This window comes from Seriola aureovittata, chromosome 7, assembly GCF_021018895.1.
Source record: "Seriola aureovittata isolate HTS-2021-v1 ecotype China chromosome 7, ASM2101889v1, whole genome shotgun sequence".
NCBI classification, from domain to species: Eukaryota; Metazoa; Chordata; class Actinopteri; order Carangiformes; family Carangidae; genus Seriola; species Seriola aureovittata.
Genome location: NC_079370.1, coordinates 26372841 through 26397551, shown reverse-complemented (window position 1 = coordinate 26397551; position 24711 = coordinate 26372841). Strand labels below are relative to the sequence as shown.

Here is a 24711-nt window from a genome sequence, read left to right as displayed (position 1 = left end):
CTCCTTGCTGCTCATCACTTTAACTTTGGTGGATTGAGTTGTTTCTTTCTACTGAGATCAAAAAGGTCAGAACTTTTTCTTCTCTTTGCTGCTCTTTCTCAGATTTGATGTCAGTATCCCGCCCCTTTGTCACTTAGGAGATCAGGTGCATTTCCTTATCTCATTTAATTTTTAGGATATTATGTATTATTTTATTTATTTATCTCATTTTAATTCTTTTTTTGTTTTTACGTTGAATTGTAATTAAAGTTCAAGTAAGTCCACTGTTAAAAAGACCAAGTTCAAGTTCAATAAATGCGTCGTAATTGTGATCTCAATATTGATAAAAAATAATCGAGATTATGATTTTTGCCATAATCAAACAGCCCTACTACTGGTTCATCTTGCAGCAGTGAACTCTGTAAAGGTGAACCTCAGGTCAAATTTCTATCTGTTAAAATGTTTCTATCTTCAATGCACCACAAAGGAAACCACCTGGCTACCAACATGAACCTACACTCTGCCTGTTACAGAACAAGCTAGCCACTATCTAATTCAACAGTCATATACCTGGGATATAGCCTTTATCATTTAATAAAAAAATTTGAACTGTTTTATTTTGCTTTGGTCTTATCGACTTGTGGCGTTTTGCACGTGGAAGAAAAAAAAGGTGCAAAGGTCAAAAATATGAAAAACCAATTAGACAGCTCTATACCGACAACTTCTTCAGTGCTTTAGTGATCAGCTGCTAATGTGGGCCAACACTGGGCTGAGCAAACCCTGCCGGACACACAACAAAAGCTTCAGACGGTGGTCGGCACAGGAGTCTGTACATATATAAATGTGTCAGTGAACGGCATCAGTTGGTCTTTGGTTTTTCAGCTGTGTGAAAATATCAAAAGTTGACAAACTCACTGTCAAATAGTTTGTGTCTGAATGGTTCAGTTAATCTGATAAGAGACTGTCAGCAGCTTTAAAATTTAGACTGATGTATAATATTTACTGTGGCAAGAACAAGTCAGTGAACCCTTTAGAGTTATTTCCATTTATCTAATGTCTTAAAAATATGATCAGATCTTCATCTAAGTTACAATAATAAACAAACAGAATCTATTGTAACTAATAACACAAATCATTGTGTTTTTCTTGTTCAAACATTCACAGTGTGGCTGGAAACAGTGTGTGAACCTATCGACTAATGACATGAACAGAAGCTAACTGGAGTCGGGAGTTATCAGACCTGGAGTCAGTCAGTGAAACCAGACTGGAGGTTCTGGGTCAGAGACACTTTGACTTATAAACAACACTCAGAGAAAAATCAACACAAAGATCTCAGAGACTGAGGATGAAGAAGAGTTGATAAGGATGAAGCTGAAAGAGTCAAAGAGTCATCTCCACATCATGGAGGGGGAAAATAATTTATATTTTTATATATTTAATAAGTTCAGGATCTTGTCAGGGTGTCTGTCCACCTGCTTAAGCTCAGGAGAAGCTGCTGATGCAGCCGGGGAATGACCCCACACAGTTTAAACACAACACAAAATGAACCACTGTCTATCACAAATCTCTGCATGTAAACTGTTCTTTAACATATCAATATTAACTTTAAAGCGCTCCACATCACAAAACAACAACAGAATGATGGAGTTTGTGTGAACGCAACATCAGCAACAAGAATCCATGTTGTGAAAAACAGTTTGACCTATTAATGTAAAACAGGTAGCAAACATCACCAACCAGCAAAAGGCAGAAGCGTCAACACAATATAAAATCTATACAATATAAAATATAAAATATAAAATCTATAATCTATTAAATCTTTAAAGTCTGAATTCACTGTACATCTGTGTTTAAAGCTTTTATTGTGAAGCAGCAGCAGGAAATAAAGTTTGCACTGCAGCAGTAACAGGAGAAGGAGAAGAGCACATCAGAAAACAGAGAAGATGCTCAATTCAATCAGATGGAAATAAGAACTTAACTCTAAAACATATATACCGAATCACTGAGAGCTGACCACAGAAAGGCTTTGAAATGCTGTTTTCTCTACACAGTTTGGTTGGGAAATCCAGCCTGGACTGGCCGTGACACCAAGAACGCTAAGGCAGGTTATACTGGGCCTGTGGGAAAAGGCCATTAGATGGACAATCTCAGATTTACATATGGAGGGAAAACCCAGTCAGTAATGCAGAGCTGCTGATCTCTATACGTGTCAAAGTAAGAGAGAGTTCAGGGCTGCAAAATGATGATGTCTATTTTTATGTCACTATAACATAATTCAGGGCAGACACTCTGAGTGAATATGTAAGAATAACTTTATAATTATAGGTTCCTCACCATTATTATCTTCCATACAGTCAGGTCTCCTGCTCTGTGCTCTATATCGTTTTTTTTAATGGCTCCCTCAGATTTTAAACAGAGCTGTGGCTAAATGAGGCTGTGTTTGAGAACAGCTTTGAACCTCTGTGTTGAACTGCATGTGTGTACTTTGTTCTGTTGTGTGATGAGGTAGAGAGAGTAATCCAATCACTGTCACCGGGACTGTTGTGGTGCTCTGGGTCCTGGCCTGCTTACAGACATGACACTGCTGGAGAGGGAGAATATCTGCCTAGTACTGAGAAATCTGCACCGTCTCTTTAAGAGACTGAGAGGCACTCACAGCACTTCCTCAATCTGGCATCCCCCTTCTTGCGCTGCCATTGGTTGGGGCCCCCTCTTTCTCTGTCAGCTGATTCGCTGTTGGTATCTAAGGGCTGGCTGGCCAGCACTCTATAAATAAACCCAGTGCTGTCTCAGCAACCAGCCTACAATACTCATTAGCTACTTCTCTCTCTCCTCTTCCGCCTTGCTCCTGCTAAGCAAGTAGCTTCCAATAGCAGGCCTGGCTCTCAGCAGCAGTCTGACATACTCTCCCCTAGCAACTCAACCCACCCTACCAGCCGCGCTCTCCTCCCCCTTTCCTTCATCATCCTTCCTGCTTTCTCAAAACCCTCTCTGCCACTGAATCTACTTCTGTTTATCCATCCATCATTCATACATCCCTCCATCCTCTCTCTCATCTTCCTCCTTCCTCACTTCACTCGACCGCTCAGTGGCTCAATAACAGACATCTTCTCCTTCCTGACGACTGTTTCATCTCCATCAGTTTGTGTTGATGCACAATGATGTAACAATATTTAGGGCAACAGTGAGGAGTCACTCCAGGCAGCACAGCAAGACACAATACAACACACAGCAACACAACACACAGCAACACAAAGTACAATACACAGCAACACACACAATACAACACACAGCAACACAAAATACAACACAAAAGACATTACAAGACACAACAACATACAATAACACAAGGAACAACACACTGAACAACAAACAGAACAACACATTACAACAACCAGAACAAGACACAGAACAACAGACAGAACAACACACGGAACAACACACAGAACAATAGACCGAACAATAAACAGAACAACACATGGAACAACACACAGAACAATAAACAGAACAACACACGGAACAACACACGGAACAACACACAGAACAACACACAGAACAACACACAGGACAACACACAGAACAACACACAGAACAACACACAGGACAACACAGAGTGCAACACACAATACAATACACAACAACATACAACAACAGACAGAATAACACGTGGAACAACAAACAGAACAACGCGTGGAACAACACACGGTACAACAAACAAAACAACACACGGGACAATAAACAGAACAACACATAGAACGCAGACAGACAGAAACACTTCCTGTCCACAACCAGTTCCTCAATGATGAAAAACAACCCTTTAACATCAGTGTGCACACACATCTATTTAATCCACCACTGTAGTCCAGACCAGACCACTTCCACTGAGACAGAGTCCACGTCTGAAGAGTCCAACAGAACACAACAGTATTAAACTGATCTATTTACAAACAGTGTAGAGACAGACTGATTCACAGTGAAACATTCACATGTTAAAACTGTGCTTACATGAAAAGCATAAAAACTACACATCTCCAATAAAGTGAGACTGAAACACTTCATCCCTGAATATGAACAAACCTTTTAAAGATTCGCTCCACACATGTTTTAAAACATGGAGCTAGAGCTACCTCAGGCTGTGTGCCACACCCACTAACATGGCTGCTCCAGTTACACTGGGTTCTGTACAGGTCCAGCTAATGCAACACAAACCAAATGCACCATGTCAAAGGAGTTGTCGAGCTGAGTGTGTGTGTGTGTGTGTGTGTGTGTGTGTGTGTGTGTGTGTGTGTTTGAAAATTATTGTTAGTGAGATGCAAACAGCACACCTGAACTGACCCAGCCAGACAACACACACACATCAGAAACATCAGCCCTTAATACACAATGACAACATGTCACACACACAGTGACAGGCTCAAAGAATTAATATAACATAAATCAAATGAGTAAGTTAAATGGCTCTCAGTAGAACTCATACATCCATCAAGGCCAAACATTTTCTTCCACCAGATCCAGATTATTATCTGGATCTGCACCAAACTGTGAACACTAATATGTCTGATTGTTTACATTGATATCCATACATTATTTCCTGAGAAACTGACGAAAAGGTCAAAAATGTTCTGTCTCACAATGTGAAGGAAAGTGATAAAAAAAAAAAAACGTCCCTTCACAAAGTCTGGTGTAAATCATTTTTTGTGTAACCCTGCTGACAAACTAACACACAGACATATTACTGCTGCTTGCCTGTACAGAGTTTTTCTGTTAAGACTCCGGCTGTTGTGGTCTCAGCATGACTTCAGGTTTTTACCCTCTGTCCACTCACGAACTACAGACCCGTCATTTCCCAGAGTATCCCAGTTCTGTGCTGCATGTTCCATGTAAACTCTACAGTGGGCTGTGAACCAGGATTCTGGTGCACATGTGAACACACTTGGAGTGACACATGGATACACCCCAGGTGTGAAGTGAGATCAAGATGCACAGAAACGTGTAACTTCACCCAAAACTTCCCACAGGTCCTGAAACTGACTGACTCCACCTGATGAACATACTGAGGCAGGAGCTAACATCTGAGTAAGCTCTTTGTGTTTAATATACACACAGTACATATATGTTCACTGCAGTGACTGAAGACTTGCACAATATCAATCTGTATCCACAAATCAAGTCACATCTTTTGGCTTTCATCTAAGCTTTAAACTCGTCACATGACTTTCAGCTTTCTGACATCTTGTACAGTTTTTAAATGATCACAGTTTAATGCTTTTTTCAGTCCTCTTCTGAGATTATAATGGGTGCAGGTAAAATGTTTGTACTTCATCTCTTTTAGTTCTTACATCTTTCACTTCTCACACACACCTGGTGGGCTCACCTTCAAAATAAGAGTCTCAACCAGGTAAGAGGAGCTCTGTGGGTGACATGTTAAGGAGTTTCTAACATTTTAAAACACCAACAAAGAAAAAAAATAAAGACAACAACATTTCAATTCTACAGCAAGACAATGAGAGTACACACAGGCCTCCAGTCAAGACCACCTGATTCAAGACCATGATCAACAAAGACTGAATCCTCTTATTGTTGGACATGCCGGTCCACTGCTTTGGCCCAGACTGAAATATGTCAACAACTATTGAACAGATTGTGATGAACTGTGGTTCACTCTCAGGATGAACTGTAATAGCCCTGGTGATCTTCTTCACCTTTTCATCTTTCCATGCTAATTGTCATTGTGAGCATATTGATGTTAGCCCTGGGCACCAGTACAGCCTCACAGAGCCAGTGGCATGACTTGGTCTGGTTTATTCTGTCAGTTTATGTCTTCGTCATATAATATGAAGAGTCACTCATCAGTGGAGACAGAAAGGACTGTCTGCTCCCTCACAAAACTGACTTCCTGGATAAAACACCTTATACACCTTTCAGACACCTGGATGTGTGCATGATACAGGTTTACTGAACATGTGTTTAGATGATGTTTAATTGTTGATATAATTGAAGTTAACACCAGTTTACCAGAGCCAGGTGGACTCAGACCCACATCCAGCCCAGGTCATGAAGGAGGAGGGCTGACCCCCGAAGCAAGTCTGACCCCTGTAACTGTGCTGGTGTGGGAGGGGTATCAGAGGTGTGTGTTTACATCTGAATGACAAATATACAGTAAATACAGCCACTTATCAATAACTAGAACATGAACACATGAACTGTATCAACCTTCACTGCTGAGTTACCCTCCACATCCAATAGTGAACAGAAAATCAAAATACTGAAAACAAATGAATATAGCAAACATATATATTTAAGTCACAAGCCCTGGTGATATTAACATCTGACCATTAAATAAAATCAGTCAGTGTTTACTTTTTAACATAAAAAGAAACTTCCCAAACATTTCAGAAAAGAATCTTTAATTTGATTATTAAAGAATTTATAGTGAGTGAGTTTTTTTAGAGTAAGAACATGTGAAAATGTGTAAGACATTACTGCAAACATCTGTTTATTAGTTATTGACTGACATTTGTGCTGATATTGACGTGATGTTCCTAATAAAGTGACCATAGAGAGAGACAGAGCAGCTGAGCACAGGGATATCTGATCACCTGTGTATGCACATCAAAGACCTGTAAATCACACTGATACAAGCACACACTGTTCGGACTACACAACATCACCACACACTGACTGACTACAGCGAGTGTTGGCCACGACCACACAAACTAATGACTCACATTAGGAAATACACTCTTAACCACATTAAATTATCAACTACACGTTGCCTTCCATTAGGACAATCACAAACACAAAACACTTCATTGTTGTGAACTCTCACATGTGGAGAAGTGATGTTAGAAACTTGATCCATGGTTCCACTGGTGCCAACAACACACAGTCTTATCAAAGTCATATTTGGGAACTGTTTTGGGTCCTGGTGCTGGATCTGAGACTTTATGAGACTATCATATGATTTCAAAAACACAGAACAACAGGTACAACAGTACGGATCAACAGACTGACGTAGGACACATAAATGAGGAGGTGGAGAACTGTCAGGATGGAGTAAGACTAAACCTGCTGTCTACATCAGAGTGATGAGGATCAAGTCTCCTATGATAATGATGCAGAAACAGCTGAACCTGTCTGTGCGTCTTTAGCACTGGGTGGACAGCTGACACAGATCAGCAGAACAGCACCTACTCAATATGAAGAATCTGGCCTGGACTCACATGTCTACCTCCAATACAAGAAAGACCAAAGTCGTGTTCTCACAAAGACCTGCTGGACACGACCGTAACAGCAGCACAGTAACACACATGACTCCAATAACCAACCACTTTCACAGCAGCAAACATCCAACACTGGGTCAAACACACCAACATGTAGACTAAACAGTTCTACAAGGGGACACCTGTCTGAATAGTGCCTGTTGACTGATGATGATGATGCTACATGAACACCAATCAGCACACATGACCTTATCTTTATTTACAGAGAACTCACCCATTAAAAATGACAACAATAAAAAAGCAGATGTAAAGCATGAACATATCTCAATCCAAAACCCTCTGGGTCCTGAAGACAAAGCCAGGTCCTCTCCAGGACCTCTGAACAGGCTCATACTGGTCTGAAGGTTAGCAAGAGCCACACCATGAAGCCTCACAGTTAATCAAGAACATGTTCTGAACACAAGGGGCTGGTGTTAAGATGCCTGAACCAGTATGATGTGGTCCCAGCTCTCAGCTGTGGTGACAGGCCTGGAGGATGAGCTGTAGACAAACTGTAGGGGCTAAAGTTTTTTAATCAACATGAAATTCACAGTGTGCAAAGAAACCAGCCTGTAAGACACTCTCTAAAATGTGTCCTGTGGTTTGATGCTGAAAACCTATAAACCTGAATCACTGTCAGTCTGTTTCATGACGTGCTGAAACCAAATGACAAAGACCTCTGTGTTGTTCAAGACATCAACCATCAATGATGTAGACTTATATGGTGAACTACTTACACACAGGTAAAACAGGTAAAAAAAATATTTTACTTAACCAATAATGTAATTATCAGATAACTGATCAATAGATGCTGCATCTTGTATATTAAAGGGTCCATTTTTACATTGACTAAATATAATGTGAACATGTCTTTGGCTCAGAAGAATTTCAAATATATACATCTACAATTCCATGACAACTGATGAAGATCATGTGGCATGATTGAAAGCTCAGGACCCGGTACTAAATAGACCTTAGAGGTCATGTTGTTTAGGCACTATAGTGTAAAGATCAGCTGTGAGAACTGGGTGTTCAGTTAAGATGGGACTAACAGACAGATGCAGACTGGTTCATATCAGCTGATTTCACTCAGGTCTGATCTGTCCTGTAAAAAACTTCTATCAACAACAACAACAACACAGACAGAAAAAATATATTCATTCACCCACCTTCATTTCATCTGACACCTCCTTGCCACACATATTAGGAGCACAGAGGAGGTGTAGAAGAAGAGGGCTGAAACACCACCTGACCAACAACCAACCACTGTCCTTACCGCTGTTAATCTTAATTATATGTCCAAAGTCTCAACATTGTCTAGACTGTAATAACTTACTCAATCTGAACAGATAACTTCACTGCTCCTGTGTGATGGTTTTCTTTACTAACACTAACAACTTCATCTCTACATTGTTTCAAACTGACAAAATGTGAACATCTATTTCTAAACAAAGCTTGTCAAGTAATATGTTTGATAACAATAACTAACTCAACAATTCCTGTGGTGGTTTCACAGTAAAAGCCCACAACTACCTTCACAGTGAAGCACGTTTACGTTGAAGAGTAAGCAGGAAGCTTCAGATCTGAATCAACAGTTCTCGCATTAACATGAGTTCACCACAGTAAATGAGGATCAGTCAGTAAGAGGCTGTTTTCCTTTTATTCATAGTCACACATGTTGTAAACCAGAACCATGTGAAAAAATTAAAGGAATAGAAAGTGTGTTAGTCATGTGATGTTCCACCATGAGCCTCCAGAACATCTTCATAAATTCTTCAGTACTGTACCGGAGGGATGAACAAGGTTCTTCCACAGAACGTTCCCTCTTTGGTGTTTTCCTGATGGTAATGGGGAACCCTGTCTAATACATCACCACAAAATCTCCCATAGGTGTTTAACCACCTACAGAACCTCTAAAATCATTTAAAGACCCACTAGAAACTTCCTGAAAGACCACCAGAACCTCCTAAAAGCCTGCTAGAAACCTCCTAAAGGACTTATTAGACCTCTTAAAAAACCACTAAAACCTCCAAAAGATGCACAGAAACTCCTAGAGGACCTCTAGGACCTCCTCACTGACCACTACAACCTCTTAAAGGATCACCAGAACCTCCTAAAAGCTCACTAGAAACTTTCTGAAGGACTTCTTAGATCTCTTAAAGAACCACTAAAACCTTCAAAAGACCCCTGGGAACTCCTAGAAGACCTCTAGAACCTCCTCAATGACCACTACAACCTCTTAAAGGACCTCCATAACCTTCTATATGACCACTAGAACCTTCTTACTGACTACTAAAAACCTCCAAAACCTTAAGTAGAACCTCTTCAGTGATCATTTAAACCTTGTAAACCACCCCTAGAACAACCTGAAGGAACTCTAAAACCTTCCCATCAACCACTAAACCATCCTCAACAATCCTGAGAACCTCATCAGTAACGGCTAGAACCTTGTAAAGAACCTTGTTTAGATTCTGTAAATCGTGTACTGAGGTGGTGAACGAAATGAGAATAAAATCCAACAGTGTGTCAGTAAACCTGGAGCGAGGTTTGTCACCTGTCTGTGTGAAGGCAGGAGTTTGACTTATGTTGATCAAGTCTGACAGAACGGTTCCACATGTCAACAGAACCACAAATCCTCCACTTCATTAAACCATGTTCAGTCTGAAATATCAGCCTCACACTGTACAGGATGTCTCAGAGAGCTGTCCCATTCATCAGACACTTCCTGTGATGTCACAGGTGACGTCGGTTTACAGTCAGTGAGGGTTCAGTGGTGAGGGCTGAACGGGGAAGCTGGAAATGGGCCAGGACCTGTAATAATATACATTCATCTACAGGTCTGAGCAGTTATACATGATTCTATACAACTTCTAAATTTGGGAAAAAAACATGATACCTCACACCAGGACTACAGGTAATCCACAGTCAGGTAGACCTGCACAGCACTCGTCATGCAGGCCAACAGCTTTTGGACCATCATATTACATTCTGTAACAGACATGTAAATCTCTGTGGATCATGTGAGAGGTTTCAAAACTTTAACTTGATGATTTACTCACAGTCTGAGCTGTAACAACCCAACAAACTCACACAGCACACAGTCTCAGATCATGTGTGATCTCAGTCTCAAAATATATATATATTCTAATTTATTATTTTTGGGCGGGTTGGGGTTTTATTAGAGAGAGAGATATAACAAACGTCCCTGGTGGATGTGAACCTGGGACTCAGCAGATCATGGTTGGCCTCTTAACTTCACTCAGACTGTGCATGTGTATGTGCACTGCCAGAGGTCAGAGATGTCACGGATGTTGAGGACCACAATAACAGTCACTAGACATTAAAGAACATTTTCATAACATCAGTTAGAACAACAAAGCTCTGTTTTCCAGTGAGGTAATGAGGACATGACTGAACCTAAACCTGAACCTAACAGACCACTGAGCACATCTGTGAACTCAGTTGTTGTTGTTTGCATGTTCCTTCATTCACAAAACCCAACAACACACACTGACATGAACCAATCAGTTCTGACATGTCTTCACATAACAACAAAGTCCAGTCAAGGCAACAGTGTAAAATCATAAACTGTACCATGTCCTCAACCAGAGTCATCAACACAAAAGTCTAATCAATATCTGTCATCACATTATAGACATCTACATTTGATCAGATGAGATAAACTGTCACCAACTGGACTCTTTCATTGCTGTAAATACACTCAGTTGTCAGTTTGTTAGGAACACCTGTCTGACACTGACAGGGTCCTACAGTGAATCCTTCTTCATGAAAGTTTGTGTTGAAGCTCTCTCAGGTGCTGAAAGATGTAGTTATTAGGTTGGAGAAAATAATAAGAACACCTGTGACCATCAACTACATCCTCCAAAATGACCCTTATGTTGGGTCAACACTTCATTAAAACAACTTCAACACAAACTGAACATGATGATGGAGACATTATAAAATCCTCTTGAAGGAGGATTCACTGCAGAACTGTTGGTTCAGACTTGGCTTCCGCCAGGTGTACAATAACTGACAAGTGAATATTCAGTACATCACCCAGCCCCAGCTGTGCCAATGGTCCCGGACCTGAACCCGTGGCACTTGAACATCAGTCCACACACAGGCGAACTCCACAACTCAGTATTATTTGCATCAAGTGTCACTGAGGCTTGTAAGTAAAAGAAAAACCACTGCAGCAGGAGAGTGTAGTAAGAGCTTTTAAACAACATTAACTGCTTCACAACTGCAGTTATAACTAAATCAGACTCACTCCGTCTCTACAACACGTCTTACTCCTGACACATTAACAGTCAGATCAGCTGAGAATAATCAAGAAAAGTGGTTCAAGTCAGACCAGCACAGTGTTTTCCTTCTTTGTGTTCAAGTCAATATTCGATATTCAATATCAAATGTGTGTTTGGTGATGTTACGGTGCAAGCTAGTTTCTGGCGAGTCGCTACTATGAGCAGCGTAGACTACGAGAGACAGTGATCACGTGACCGACAGAGCCACTGACAGACCAGAGTAATATTATTAAAAGTTGTTCTGGAATTCTACTTTTTTGACAAAGTTGATCAACATGCGCGTCGCCACTTAGAGCCAGTGGACCCACTGACATAGATATTTATTTATTTATTTATTCTGTGACTAAATTGCACAAAGTGATGCCCACTGTGTGTGAAGTGGTGAAAAAACAAAAAAAACGCTTTAGGTCACAGACGGTGATGAGTGTGATCCTATTCAGAACCAGAGCTACCAGGATTCACCACACTGACACACATACACACACCAGCATTATGACATATTAACTACAACACATCCAACCTCTGTAAAGTAACAGACACAGAAACAATCATCATAACACACACGCACACGCACACACGAGTATCAATACACAGATTACCATGACATAATATGAAGTAAGAGAGAAGTTTATACAGTTTATATTAGTGTGATTGTGTGTGTGTGTGTGCGCGTGTGTGTGTGTGTGTGTGTGCGCGTGTACTGACTCTTGTTCTTCCGAAGCAGGGCAGAGGTGATCCAGGGTTCTGATTGGACCATCCTGCAAGAGGGCACGGTCTTGTCCTCCACGGATGATGACGTGATCACCATGGAAATGCTTGGCAATTGTTCAATCCAGCGAGAAAATACTGTCAATCAAAACACTCTGACTGGTGGGCGGGGCTTGTAAGGGGTCAGGTAACTGTCATCAGGCGTGTTTTCAATCCCAGAGTTCACTTCAACAGTTTACATCCAACTAAAAATCAATGAATCTTGAAATGGTGGGAAACCGACCAACCAATCAAAAGGCACCGTCTTCTCTGGCTTATTTCTTTTGTAAGATTTTTTGTGACTGTGGTTTCTAAGGCAAACAACTGGTGTACAGGCAGCTCGTCTCTCTGAAGTAAAAATATAAAGGATGCAATCTCTGTCTTCTGTGGAGTAACACTAAAGATATAGATCTCTCATTCAACATATATATTCTGTTTCTCTGTGGGTGTGGGGTGGGGGAAATAGAATATTTGGTTAGTCAGGTTAGCTTTTAGTTACGTTGGTTTCGGCAGTTTCATGCATTTTCTCTTTGTGCTGGAGGTTTGTACCGCTCCAGATCGCTGGTGACTGATAGTTTAGGTAGTCAAAGGTAGATCTTTCTTCTACTCCACTATGTTAACTACTCTGAATTTAGAGTTTGAGCTAAATGTCCAGGGGGTGAAGGCATAGACTCTACTTGCTTATGATAGGTTCACTTAGTCCAGGGCTGGTTTAACCAAAAGTACACAGCTAGTAGTCCTTCAGACATCTTCTAAATCGTAATCCAGAACAGGGTTTATTTATGTGTCCAGTATTACACAGTACAGCTAGTATTCCCAGGTTACCAAGACTCCATGGTGGTTATGGTTCCAACAGGTCTTAGATCAGAATGAGTTCATCCAATGTTTGCTCTTCTTCCAGACTACTTGTAAAGCATACTAACTAGCTGTAAGTCAAGTCTGTGCTAACCAGGCTCGCCCAGCATACTGCCAGGTGGGCTGAGCGAGGTAGTGTGACAGAGGGGGTGGAAGAGAAGGAGGTGGAGGGGAGTTGGGTTTCCAGCTGCCTGCTTTTACCCCATCCCTTACACTAAAAATAGCTCCAATTACTGGCGCTTTCTGGGGGGACTGGTCACTGGACAGAGTAGGGCAGTGTAGAGTGATGTTATCACTCAGATTAATCCAGTGACACACACACAGCCCTGCACTGGCACTGTCACACAGCCTGTACAGCCAGAGCTCCACAGAGCCTGTGTGCTGCGGTCACTCAGCTCCCCTTCACCCGCCCAGAAGGTGGCTGGCCTCCCCCAGGGTGAGAAGGGGCCCTTTCAAAAAGCCAGACAATAATGTGATCCACATACACTACACAAGAGATCTCTGTGACAACAAGCAGTTGTGTAAACAAACCCGTCCACTGCTAGGTGTTGATTTCACAGAGACCTGTGGTCCCAGACTAAGTTCCTCTGAGGGGGAATCCACAGATCCGGGCCAGCAGAAACACAGTGACGGACCAGCAGGGACACTGCAACTCAGTTACACGCCTCTTGCCCCTGGAGGGACCACTTGGGCAGAAATGGGGTTTAGAAAGTTCAGATACAGGATCCAGGGTCAGAAGCCAAATGTTTCCGCGTGTTGAGGAGACGGGCAGGACGAGCCGCTGACGGCCTGCATTATCCCTCCACAGTCCGGTTCAGTGCTCTGTTTACCACCGCACTGGATCCAGGAAGGAGTCAGTCCGCCTCTGAGGTAATCACACCAAAGTAAAACCACAAACAGCGTCCGAACTGCGACGAACTAAAACTTGAAACTCGTCTCAAAGTGAAGAGTAGAAACCAGATCCAGCGGAGTTCCTGAGCTGCTGTCAGACGCCTCTGATCTCCTCCTGACGCGCCTCTTCTTCCGTCTGCTTCCGCTCTTCTTTCCTACCGTCCTGCTCTGCTCGTCCTTCTCATCACTGGGGGAGATTTTTTATTCCTTCGAGGTGGAAACCTTCACCGGGGCGATTTGGACTCATGTTTCTCGCCCGTTTCCCTTTCCGTGCTTCTCCGTTAGACGGAATCTGTGCTGCTCTCCCACACGGCTCCCCCACCCTGCGATAGGGACTATACCATGTGCCCGTGGCAGGGGTCGGAGTTGCTCTGTCTGGCGCAGCCTCACGTAGTCCTGGTGAAACCGGGTCGTATACGCACACAGGACGAAAAATGACATTAGCGACATTTCACCAGTAAATTCACACCGAGCGGCTCTCTGAGGCCGAGGGCTTTTGTGGAGCCTTATCAACAGCCCGAGTGAGTTAGCGGGACGGTAACCTTCCCTCTGACCGCAGTAGTTTGTTCCAAGCAGACCTCTCCTGTCCTGTCCATTTATAGTAACAGCGGGATATATATACTGGGACTTTATATACACGCATACATAGACAACCTGTACTTAATTTACTGAAACCCTCCTTCTACAGTTTCATGGTTAAAACTCTGAAAAAAGACTAAGAGATACATATTAATAACCACTTCCTGTGAGGTCAATAATAGGTTGTACTTTTCTAAACTTATCAGTCTGAACCTTGACAGAATCTAAAAGAAAAATGTTTTCTAAAGGTTTATAAAAATACAGGTTATGATCTTTAATAAACATATGTTGTGTTCTGCTGTGAAGAAGCTCATTGTGCTGTTTGTGGAGGGAGGGGACTGGAGAGAGAGGCCTGTGTTGGTAAACGACATTAAAACATGAACCTTTCCCCCTCATACAATAGATAGATTTTTCATAACTACAATGTAAGGAGGAACTAGTTTAAGGTGGACAAAGTTTAACCCGGTGGATAATGTTTATTTTTAACATGATAAGCAGTTGTGTGAAAGAACTGCTGTACAGTGAACAGACAGCTGGGTTTTCTCTGCCTCACACAGGCTCATTTTGTTCCTCCGGTCTTTGAAAATATTTCAACTTCTCTGTGCTCGGGTACACGCTCCCTCTACAGCCTCTGTTGCTACCCGACGCCATGGCAGCTGCAGAGCAATTGGCTACATAAAGTCCCGTCCCCGGCTGTAATTGGCTGGCTACTGGGTCTGTGGGCGGGGCGCTCGGCTTAGTTTCCCACTGTCTCTTCAAACGGCGCGAGGCAGGAATGACGCGGAAATAGTTTGAAGATGTCAGGTAGAAATGGAAATAGGGAGGGTGGGGGGTGGAGATACAGCCGGGGAGCGGGGGTGAGGGGTGGTGGTGGGTGCGTGGGGGGAGGGGAGCGGGGGCAAAGGCTTCCATAAGCACATGGTCACTGAGTGACTCTGTACAGCTGAGATGTGTGACTTCTCCTCACAAAGCAGCCAAAGCTAAAAGTTGTTACTGTTGCTATCCGAGCATTCCGGCTAAATCAGGCACAATGCTGCCTGGGAACAGCTCAGCACACAAACACTGTCATACACCAGCTGACACCCCCTTAAAGGAAAACTCACCCTCTGCACTGACAAATGTGTGTCACTTCTTTCTTTCTTTTGGTTTCTTTCTTTCTTTCTTTTGTGCAGATTAATCAGTCAGTAATGTGTAATGAATAAAGTACTGGTCCACTGCAGTTTGCTTACTGTAATTACCTGCTGTACAAAGGTAAGAGCTCCCACGATAATCCTGTGGCTGGAATTTAGGAACAGCAGTATGGTACTCTCTGAACATGACAGCTTCTTCTGTTGTTTATTGCTGCAATTTACAACTTAATTGCTGTATTGTTGTATTGATTTGAGTCCATATTGTTTTGTTATTCTGAGGTGATACAGTAATAAGCCATATTCTAATACTGTGCATGAAGCCCTGTAATGGTAACCTACAGTAATAACTGAGCTCAATGTTATTTAGAAATCTTCAATTTATTATAAAGTGTGTTTCATTTGCAAAACAAGGCAAACCTCAGTCAGTGTAATTACTGTATTTGGCTTTGTAATGTCCCTTTGACTCCAGTTCCTGCAGCTATCCTTGGTGATCCACTAAAGCTTCAGACTCCAGAACCCATGGTCCAAATCACTGCACTCCCACACAGTGAAAAACAGCTGACCAGTCACAGCTAAAATAAGATGGCATGGCCTAATAACGTGCTATAATTATACAGCTTGCATTAAAATGATCCGTCTCAGAGATAAGTCATAAACAAGCAGGAAGTAACATTAAAGAGCAACAAAGCACAGCAACAATGTATGCTAATCACATCCAGATGTGTCACTACAGGAGGTCTGCCTCAAAAATGCCCAGTTCCCAGCTCATGGTGACTGGGTCTGTCTGGTCTGAGTGGGAGCAATGACAATGTAAAGCATGAAGCATGTGAAGTGTGTGCACGTCACACACACTTACTTCCATAGAAGACAACCGTTTGTCAGGTCAAGTTTTCTGTGGGACTGCCACTCCACTATGATCCAAACCAAATTGAACCTGTGTACATGAGACCAGAAACACATTTCACATGTGAAATCCATAACAAATGTTACATGAGCTATGAATTCAGTTAAATCACAGCTGATGCAGCAGATGATGATGATTTACAATGAATCAGATACAGAGAAAACATTGTTTTGTCCACTAAACCAAACAAGGAGAAAAAAACATGAGAAGCATCAGAGAAGAGGTGTGTGTGTTTAATCATCTCTTGTAATATGTGGCAACTTTAATCAAGATAAAAATCATCTGCAATCCATTGTTTTCAAAAAATAATTCATCACAATATCTCCACAATAAACAGTCGAAATAATGAACTTATTGTTCTTACTTTTCTTAAATGAGAAGCTGATATCAAATGCTCGTTTTAGTGTTTTCTGTATTTTGTTATATCTATTTTGTCATTGTAGAGTCCAGGAAAACTCTGACTGTTTTGTTAATTCAGGCCCAAACAATGTTACATACTTTATATCTTCACTGAACTTTATTAAACTAATTCTTCTTCCTATGTAATAAAATGTCCCTATATTCCTCTTTAAGTAAAAGGGTCATAGGGGCAGAGCCAGATGGACTTAAGTTTAGCATATGTAGGAAACGGTAACATTATAGAGGATGACCTTCTTCAAATACATGAACTAGCACTAACACAACAGGAACCGTAAGTAACATTTTTACATGATGGACTTTAAGGCCACATGGCAGCATCTGCTACACGTTTACTTTAACATTCTGAGTTTAGCTATCTGTTGATTTCATGACTAAAATTAGACAGTGAAAAGATAATGTTGGCACTATTACCTTTTCATCAGGAAATGTATACAGGGACTAACACGCCAACAAAGGAAATAAAGGTTCTCCTGACCAGTCACAGGGAAATGTGTACTGAGGTGTGACAAAAGAAGCTGATGCAGACTTAACAGTGACTAAAGACCATCTGACACCGTGTTTAGGCCAAAACCAGGACTTTTCACCCGAGCATGCATGTTCATTTTGATTTTATGTCAGCTCTATTTCTGTATGGGCAGGCACACCATGAGATACACAACCAACAGGATGTAAGAAAGTAGCTGGGCAGAAACACAGGACAGGAAGACAGAGCTCAACTACTCTCAGCTGGCTTTCCACCGGCCTACTGTGTGCATATGTGTGTTTTGCACTAAGGAGAAACATGGAGGGTACCACATTTCTTCTCATCATGCAACGCAAACACCACAATTATCTCAGCTCCACAATTACAGACAGATGAGCAACAGGTGAAAAAGTGTATGTGTGTGTGTGCTGGGATGACAGGACATGCATATAGTACAAACACACACACTACTGTTCTGTAGGTTCTCTGCTGGTTCACTAAGTGATCATATTAACTGTTGACCACCACACAGTAGGTCATTATTATTTGAAAAAAGATGTAGTGTTGAGAAATGTCATTAACAAACTTTTTTTCTGAAAAGAAAATCAATCCCTATAACAGAAGGAATAACATTCAACATATATATGTAGTATAAAAGTCACTGAACTAATATTTTGGCACGTGTCAAATGTACCGGTATATATAAGATATTATACATGTTAACTCAGTGCCCTGTATAGAAAGCTTATTTCAAGCAAAAGGATTCACAACAGAAATTAGACAAAAGGCTAATTTAAAACTTGAATTTAATTTTTATTTATATCTATAACATTTACACTTTTAAGTATACTATCCCAGGACTGCTGTAATTTGCAATAACAAATAAATGCACATTGGTACACATAATAAATAAGCACTTACAGTCTCTTGTGCTCTAATTTGTCTCAACATGAATCATCAGTATCTGAATCTATGTCTTAGCATTTTCAGGGTTTGATTTTGTTGAGCTACAGTAGCTGTGATAAAAATTACTTTATTAGAGATTTTTTTAATTTATTTTCTCATCATTTTTTTAAAATAAATACTAAAGATGGTTGTGAGCACCTTTAAAGCTCGGTACAAGCTGAAATGCTGCTTCAGTACATGTTAGGTAATGATACAGCACATTGGCAGAACAGCAGCCTGTGAACAGTGGACTTAAACAGGCTGTGGAATCAGATGCAGCCCTTTCCTGTTCTCTGCTCAGCCGCTCTTCCCTCTCTTGTCTGTTGTGAGGCGCATGAGTGTGGTTATATTAGTGAAAATGTGAACAAACGTCAGTATTTTCCTTCACACAGTAACTGACTGGCTTCCACTAAGTCACGTTCAGCGGTACTAACGGCCAGACAGCGGAGATTACAACGGCAGCGCGGGGAGGCAAGCAGACTCTGAGACTCACGTGCCTTGCAGCAAAATTCCACCCGGCAACTATACACTGTACCATGGCAACAGCCCTGCCATTGGTCCCCGGTGCGTTTTCAAATGACCAATGGGATGGCCAGCCGCGGGTGATGCTTGTTGCTAGGTAAACATGATGCAGAGGAAAGATAGAGGAGCAGAATTACCATGCTGCTACTGCAGGGTGCTTTCAGCGAGGAGTGGAGGAGCACTTCACACTCCGACATACCCTCCTCTCTCTCAGCACTTGGCGGTGCCAGAGAGACAAAAACAAAACGAAGCAGGAATGACACAGGCAAAGAGGAATAAAATATAAGACTGGGTTACAGCCTCTGGGAATGGAGCTGCCAGTGCTCCCGTCAGTGTTCAACACGCACAAATGCCATTAATGTACATTTAGCTAGCCGATGGAGAAGGTTAGCTTCAGGAATTAGCAAACTGTCTGCCATCTCTATTCAAATAAAACACACTGATATGACTAACTGCCACAATACATTTCAAAACAATAACCTAATAATGTAAAAGAAAAAAAAATGAACAGAGTTTAAATAAATAAATGTGAAAGGACTCACTTATTAATTGTAGTTAGCAGCATCAGTCATTTAGCCTACCAGACACCATGATACACATACGCTGTATGGATGCCATGCATGCTCATATGACCCTTCATCTCATCAGCTGTTTGTGTCTGATCACAGTTTAGATAAAAACATAATTCAGGATCTCAGACAAGCTCTTATTCAATATTCTGTTTCAGCTGTAGGTCACAGTTTCCCAACCTCAGCTGCCCATGACCTGGTTTCAGGATCCTACAGTTCTCATGACCCTGACAGTGAAGATCTGCATATTGGGTCATCTCACAGGGGTCCCACCTCCCTCAGTGCTGAGACACTGCTACATGTCCTCTGACAGGGGATTGTGGTCTGGTTCCAACAATTTCTGAAACTCTCCAGAACAGAAATATGACTTTTATGCATTCATTTACTGATTGGTCAGCTATATGCCGTTGAGAAAGTGGGCAACACCTTTTCTCACATTTCTCTTTATTCTTTACACATGAACAACACTATGACTGTGTTACAGGAGAGACGGTCTGAAAATATGTGCTTTCATCCCCATATTAAAAGAATATCATATCTCCTCCTCTCTGCGACCAGCAGCTTTTCACTCAGTCATCAGGTGTGGCCAGTCAGAACACTTTAGGTTCTTGATGAGGTCGGACCACACGTCCTTCTCCTGCATCACCTGACCCTGACCCTGTTACTGTTCTCGTTAGGGCTGGACAATTAATCGAAATATTATCGAAATCACAAAGTGCAATATCCAAATCACAAGAGCTTGAATTTTTTTGATGAAAGTAAGAAGCGTTGTGGTGCTACAGAGACGCCCCAGCCCCCCAGATCATATTCATGTAAAGGAACATGATTGTTTGGTAAAGATCCAACAAAAATCACATCATCATCATTTTTATATTTTTTTTATACTTAAAAAATTACTATCCACCTGAAATCGTGATGTGAAATCACAGTCACATTATGTTTTTCATATTGTTCAGCTCTAGTGCAATACAATCTTTGGCAACCTATAATGAGTAGATAAAATATGTTATGCAGTAAATTAAAATATCCAAGAGTATATAAAATACTTAAAGTTGGAGGCGCCTCTGTGGTTTACCTGGTAGAGCGCATACCACATAGGCTTAGTCCTAACCGCAGCGGCCATGGGCTTGAGTCCGACCCGCAGCCCTTTGCTTTAAAACCAATTTAAATGAAATTATGAAATATAAGAGCAAACTCGTGGTGGAAATACACCAAGAGTAAAAATATATCCTTTCCATGTAAACACTTTAGTGCCATGGTTGGTTTTCACTTGACTCACTTATATTCAGATCCTTTATTAAGCAAAAGTAAAAACTCCATTACACCTAAAAGTGCTGCATGAAAAATCCTACTAAAGTAAAAGAACTGATTTTCACAAGTTGTATTCTTGTAGTTTCACTCAATCCTTTCTGTGGGTACGAGAGTCATTACTATAAACAGGTGATCATTTTTTTCACTTATTTTATTTTTCAAAGTAAAATAAATAAATTAAAAACAAAATAGATGTGATTGAAGACGTGAAGAAATCATACATGCGGTTTCTGAAGTTCCAGAGACTGTGTTCACGTTCAGAACTAATGTTAGGTTTTAATCCAGGAAACTGATTTAAAGTCTACAGTCATCACTTCTGCAGCAGACACAAATGTGATCATGATACCAGGAAATGATTTGGTCAATACTTTATCCACCACTTGGCAACATAACATTGTGTGCTTATTGAATTATTTAAAGTAAAGTATTTTTAGCCATGCTACTTTGAGGCTCCAATTTCGGTCTGTCCCACATTCAGTGTTGGTCTGTCCACCACTCTGGTCCAGACTGAAGGACTGAAATATGTCAACAATCACTGGCTGGACTGCCATGAAGTCTTGGCAGCCATGATGCTCACAGTTTCAGGAAGTTAGAGCCGGATCACTGTGATGATCCTATGATTGTTCCTGGAGAACCATCACGAGGTGGATATTGTTGTCTCTAACTGTCTCTACACCCACTGGCTGTGTGGACATGATGTGATACACGCATTCATAGTCCCCTCAGGATGAACTGTGATAACATTTGTGATCCTCTGACTTTTCCTCTAGCGCCACCATCAGGTCAGGTTTCATTTGTCTAATAATTTGGTTTATGACCAAATACCTGCAAATAATTACATTGGTGTTCATTGGTAATTAGCAATTAGCAAATATTAGCATGTCCCCCTGGAGAAAAATTCTGACCATGAGCCCAGATTTGATGTCCACTAATGCCACTATTTCACCATATACACTGATATTAATTATTGCATATTTTAATGAGTTCGTCTACCTGATTGGATTAATGTAGTGAATTATTGTAAAGGAGAATTAGGCTTCTTGTTATAGCTGTTAATATTTAAAACCAGGCCTATTCCTGACTAATGAGAACATTCATGGTTCTGATGGTTCTCTGTCTGGTTCCTCGACCCGCTCTATAAAACAAAAACATGTTTGTCTGATTCATGTAGAAAATTATTAGGATCCAAAACTAAATCACATGATGCATCAGTAAAATAGCTGATCGGTTATCTATTAACTGATCTATTTATACATTTAGCCTACATTTAATATGGCATTAGTTCTGAATTGAAATATTCTTTACAAAAATTTAAATTAAAACCAATTCAAACCTTGAATTAGAAATGATACAAATATTCAGTTTCCTTCTTTAAAAAACCTGTTTCCACTTGGGTCTTCTGTATTTTATTCTCTATTGATAACTTCACACCTATGTGCAGGTAACAGGTCTGAATTATGAATGTTCACACAAAGCAGGAGAAGGTGACTCTGTGATAACTACAACTGTGCATTTATAAATGTACAGGAAGTTTCATTACATCAAGTTTTATTTTGAAAACATCTGACATTAGTTTGTATAATTGGTCAATGACCAAACAGCTATACAGCTACAGTTTCCTAATGACAGAGGCCTCTTTTACTGTGTGTTTGTAGTGTGTCTGTAAAATCACAATAAAGGTCATTCATTCATTCAGTCCATAAAGGTCTGTGTGGTGTTTCTGGAAAATTTAGTTTCAGTGACTTTTTATTTCTAGCTGTTCAGTCGTCAAGTTCAGTGTTGTTCATCTAGTGAGGACGTTTCCTGTCTGTGCCACCGTTTTGATCATCAGTTATTTTACTAATATTTTTCTAATATACTATATTAATATCAAACACTGAAGACAACTGTAACTCTCTACTCAGGACACAGATGGGACTGATACAGACGATGTTTCTGTGTCATCATGCTACTCACATTGTCTTGAGGCTTGTGGTTATAAAACGTTCACTCAGAGTGAATCACAACTTGTTAATCAGAATATTTTATCAGAATCAAACATGAATATGTCTGGACCTCAGTGAGCAGTTGGCCATTTGGCCAGCAGCCGGGGCTTATGGGAAGCTCTGCCTATTATTTCACTGTACAAAAGACCTCAATAAGAAAGGCTAATGTAATATTGGTTATGGGGACATCTGGGGATTATGAGGTGTTGGTACTGTATGGCATGTAGCCAACAACATGCACCATACACAGGAGGGTGAGTTTACAGTTAGAGTACTAATAATCTACTAAAGTAAAAAGAACTACATCATGAACATCCGTCTGTTGTCCACCAACAGGTCTGAATCAGATTCTCTGACTCCTTCGTGTCTTTAATGAAGTATTAACTACATCTTGACAGACGGTGTCTCTGGTACAGTAGTTGATGTCATTCAAATAAAATATGGTAGAAGTCTTCTATGAATTGATAAAACCAAACTAGATCCAGTGTCCATGGTGATGGACAACAAACAAGCCAAGGACAAACACAGCTAGCACAGTTCGCAGCAACGTTCTCCTTTGAACAGTATCTGTGTCTCACTTACAGCATTTAACTACATCCCATGTTCTTCATTCACCCAATGGACTTTGGTCACATGATAACAGGTGGTTGTATATAGGCAGAGCTGGTAATCCCAGTCTCTGTTCAAAGATGGTCTCTGACATTGGGAGTTAGTGTGGTTCTTCATTTCCCCCCCGGCCGCCCACTGACTGTCGAGTTTGTGATGAAGTTAAACCATTGGTTGGTTGAGTATTGAAGTTTCCCCACTGGCTGTTGGTCTTTCAAAATTATTTGGCACGCACAGTTTCTATTACGTCATCAGGGGGCATTAACAGAGGATCCACAACAGTTTTCAACTACTTCATCAATTTCGCAGATTGACCATACACAGTCCAGACATATACCTGGTTTTGAGGCGAACTCTGGAGTTTTCCAGCCACTGAAACAGAGACTTTCAGATAATCTGCTGGACCTGTTTCAGTTTGAAAACTCTGGGGTTGTGTTGTAGTCTGGACGGGCAGAAACTGAGACCTTTGGAAACGATGATAAAGACATCTACAGTCTCTCCCTGATTGGACCTTATCAGCCTCAACTACCAGTGGTGAACAAAACATGGATAACGAAATACAATTGTTGTCTTTACTAGCAGTCTACATTTTAATGCTACAACTGTCTTTGCTGTTCTTCACTCGTAGTATTTTGTGCAACTAACCAACTGCAACTACTTCCTGTCAATTCCATGTATAACCTGATGATATAGAGGCTTCACATGTCCTGCCTGAAGTCCACCACTGGACCCAGCATTTACAGTCATGTCATTGGTGTTTATAAAGAAAACCTGTGCTCACACGAAATTCTGCCTCCCTCTGTGGTGCCGTTGCTCCAGCCGCACAGAGATCAGGACAAAGAGAAAAGGACTGTGTGTTCTTCCATCACCACTAGGTTTTTTACTGTACAATAACATTGTCTTGTTCATCTGTTAATTAGCTGTTGTAACCAGTTCACTTTTACTGCGAGCCACACAGTTTCAAAGAGATAAAAGGTGATGAACTCCCTCTCTGGAGTCCCTCCATCACTTCCCACACTGGACCCGGGCAGAGAGGTAAGACCCCGAACCACCTGACGAGCCAGGAGACACCGGACTGCATCTGCTCACCACAAGGACACATCTGGTGAACACTAAACCAGGATGACATCCAGGTGAAGTCAGGTACAGGACTGTGTGTTGATGATAAATGCTTCCATATCAACATTTGCTGCTTGGTGGGTTTTTATTGTGAATGTATTTTGTGTTGTTGTCTGG

At 41.2% G+C, this 24711-nt stretch overlaps 1 protein-coding gene across 3 annotated transcripts in view; it reads right to left on the bottom strand.

The window, feature by feature from the left end:
• Nucleotides 1–24711, bottom strand: part of dyrk1b (dual-specificity tyrosine-(Y)-phosphorylation regulated kinase 1B) — a 50571-nt gene that overhangs the window by 11381 nt on the left and 14479 nt on the right. The window contains exon 2 of one of the 3 annotated variants that reach the window (XM_056379871.1): nucleotides 16607–16684. The exons of 1 other annotated variant lie outside the window; for it this stretch is intronic. Coding sequence is in view for 1 of the 2 variants with exons in the window: in XM_056379869.1 (XP_056235844.1) it covers nucleotides 12254–12356 (103 nt within the window). In the remaining variant the exon portion in view is untranslated. Of the gene's footprint in view, nucleotides 1–12253; nucleotides 14361–16606; nucleotides 16685–24711 lie in introns of those variants that run through there. One more of the 3 variants, XM_056379869.1, reaches the window with a different exon arrangement.